The following is a 446-nucleotide window of genomic DNA, read 5'->3' on the forward strand; positions in this document are numbered from 1 at the left end:
GCTTCAATAAGCAAAGTGTTCAGTTCGATTCGCGTGCGAATAGATAGAGTATCGATCGGGGATGGAAGGTTGTACGTCCTTGTGAATTCTTTACGGTAGTCTTCTTCATATCGGCCTTTATCATCTGGGATATTCTTGTAGCCGTGAACAACAAGTTTCTTGGACTCCACATACACCCGAATATTATCAAGTCCAAATTCAGGCTCCAACGGGACTTCAACGTGAATTTTCTTTTCGGTCTTACCATCATCCAAGACGGTCAGTCCATTTTTACCTGAAATAAAAGAGAACGTTTGAGGAGAAACAAAATGTTCTAAAAAGTGTGAAGCAAGTTATATGCACTAGGCTTTTGGTAAAAAACGCATGTGACCGTGTTAGAGTGCTGCGTAGTTGTACACGCTCGATAGGAAGATGAAAGAGGTATTTCATGGGTAGCCATCTGGATG

The 446-nt window shown here is 41.7% G+C and overlaps 1 protein-coding gene across 1 annotated transcript; it reads right to left on the reverse strand.

Annotated features, from left to right (window-relative positions):
- Window positions 1-94: 94 nt before the first annotated feature.
- Window positions 95-274, reverse strand: T265_16312 (hypothetical protein; the record flags this gene model as incomplete). The annotated part of the gene is made up of 1 exon (XM_009179915.1): window positions 95-274. A coding segment is annotated over one exon (156 nt), but the record flags the coding sequence as incomplete, so codon positions are not given.
- Window positions 275-446: the final 172 nt, after the last annotated feature.

This window comes from Opisthorchis viverrini (assembly GCF_000715545.1).
Source record: "Opisthorchis viverrini unplaced genomic scaffold scaffold24595, whole genome shotgun sequence".
Taxonomy (NCBI): Eukaryota; Metazoa; Platyhelminthes; class Trematoda; order Opisthorchiida; family Opisthorchiidae; genus Opisthorchis; species Opisthorchis viverrini.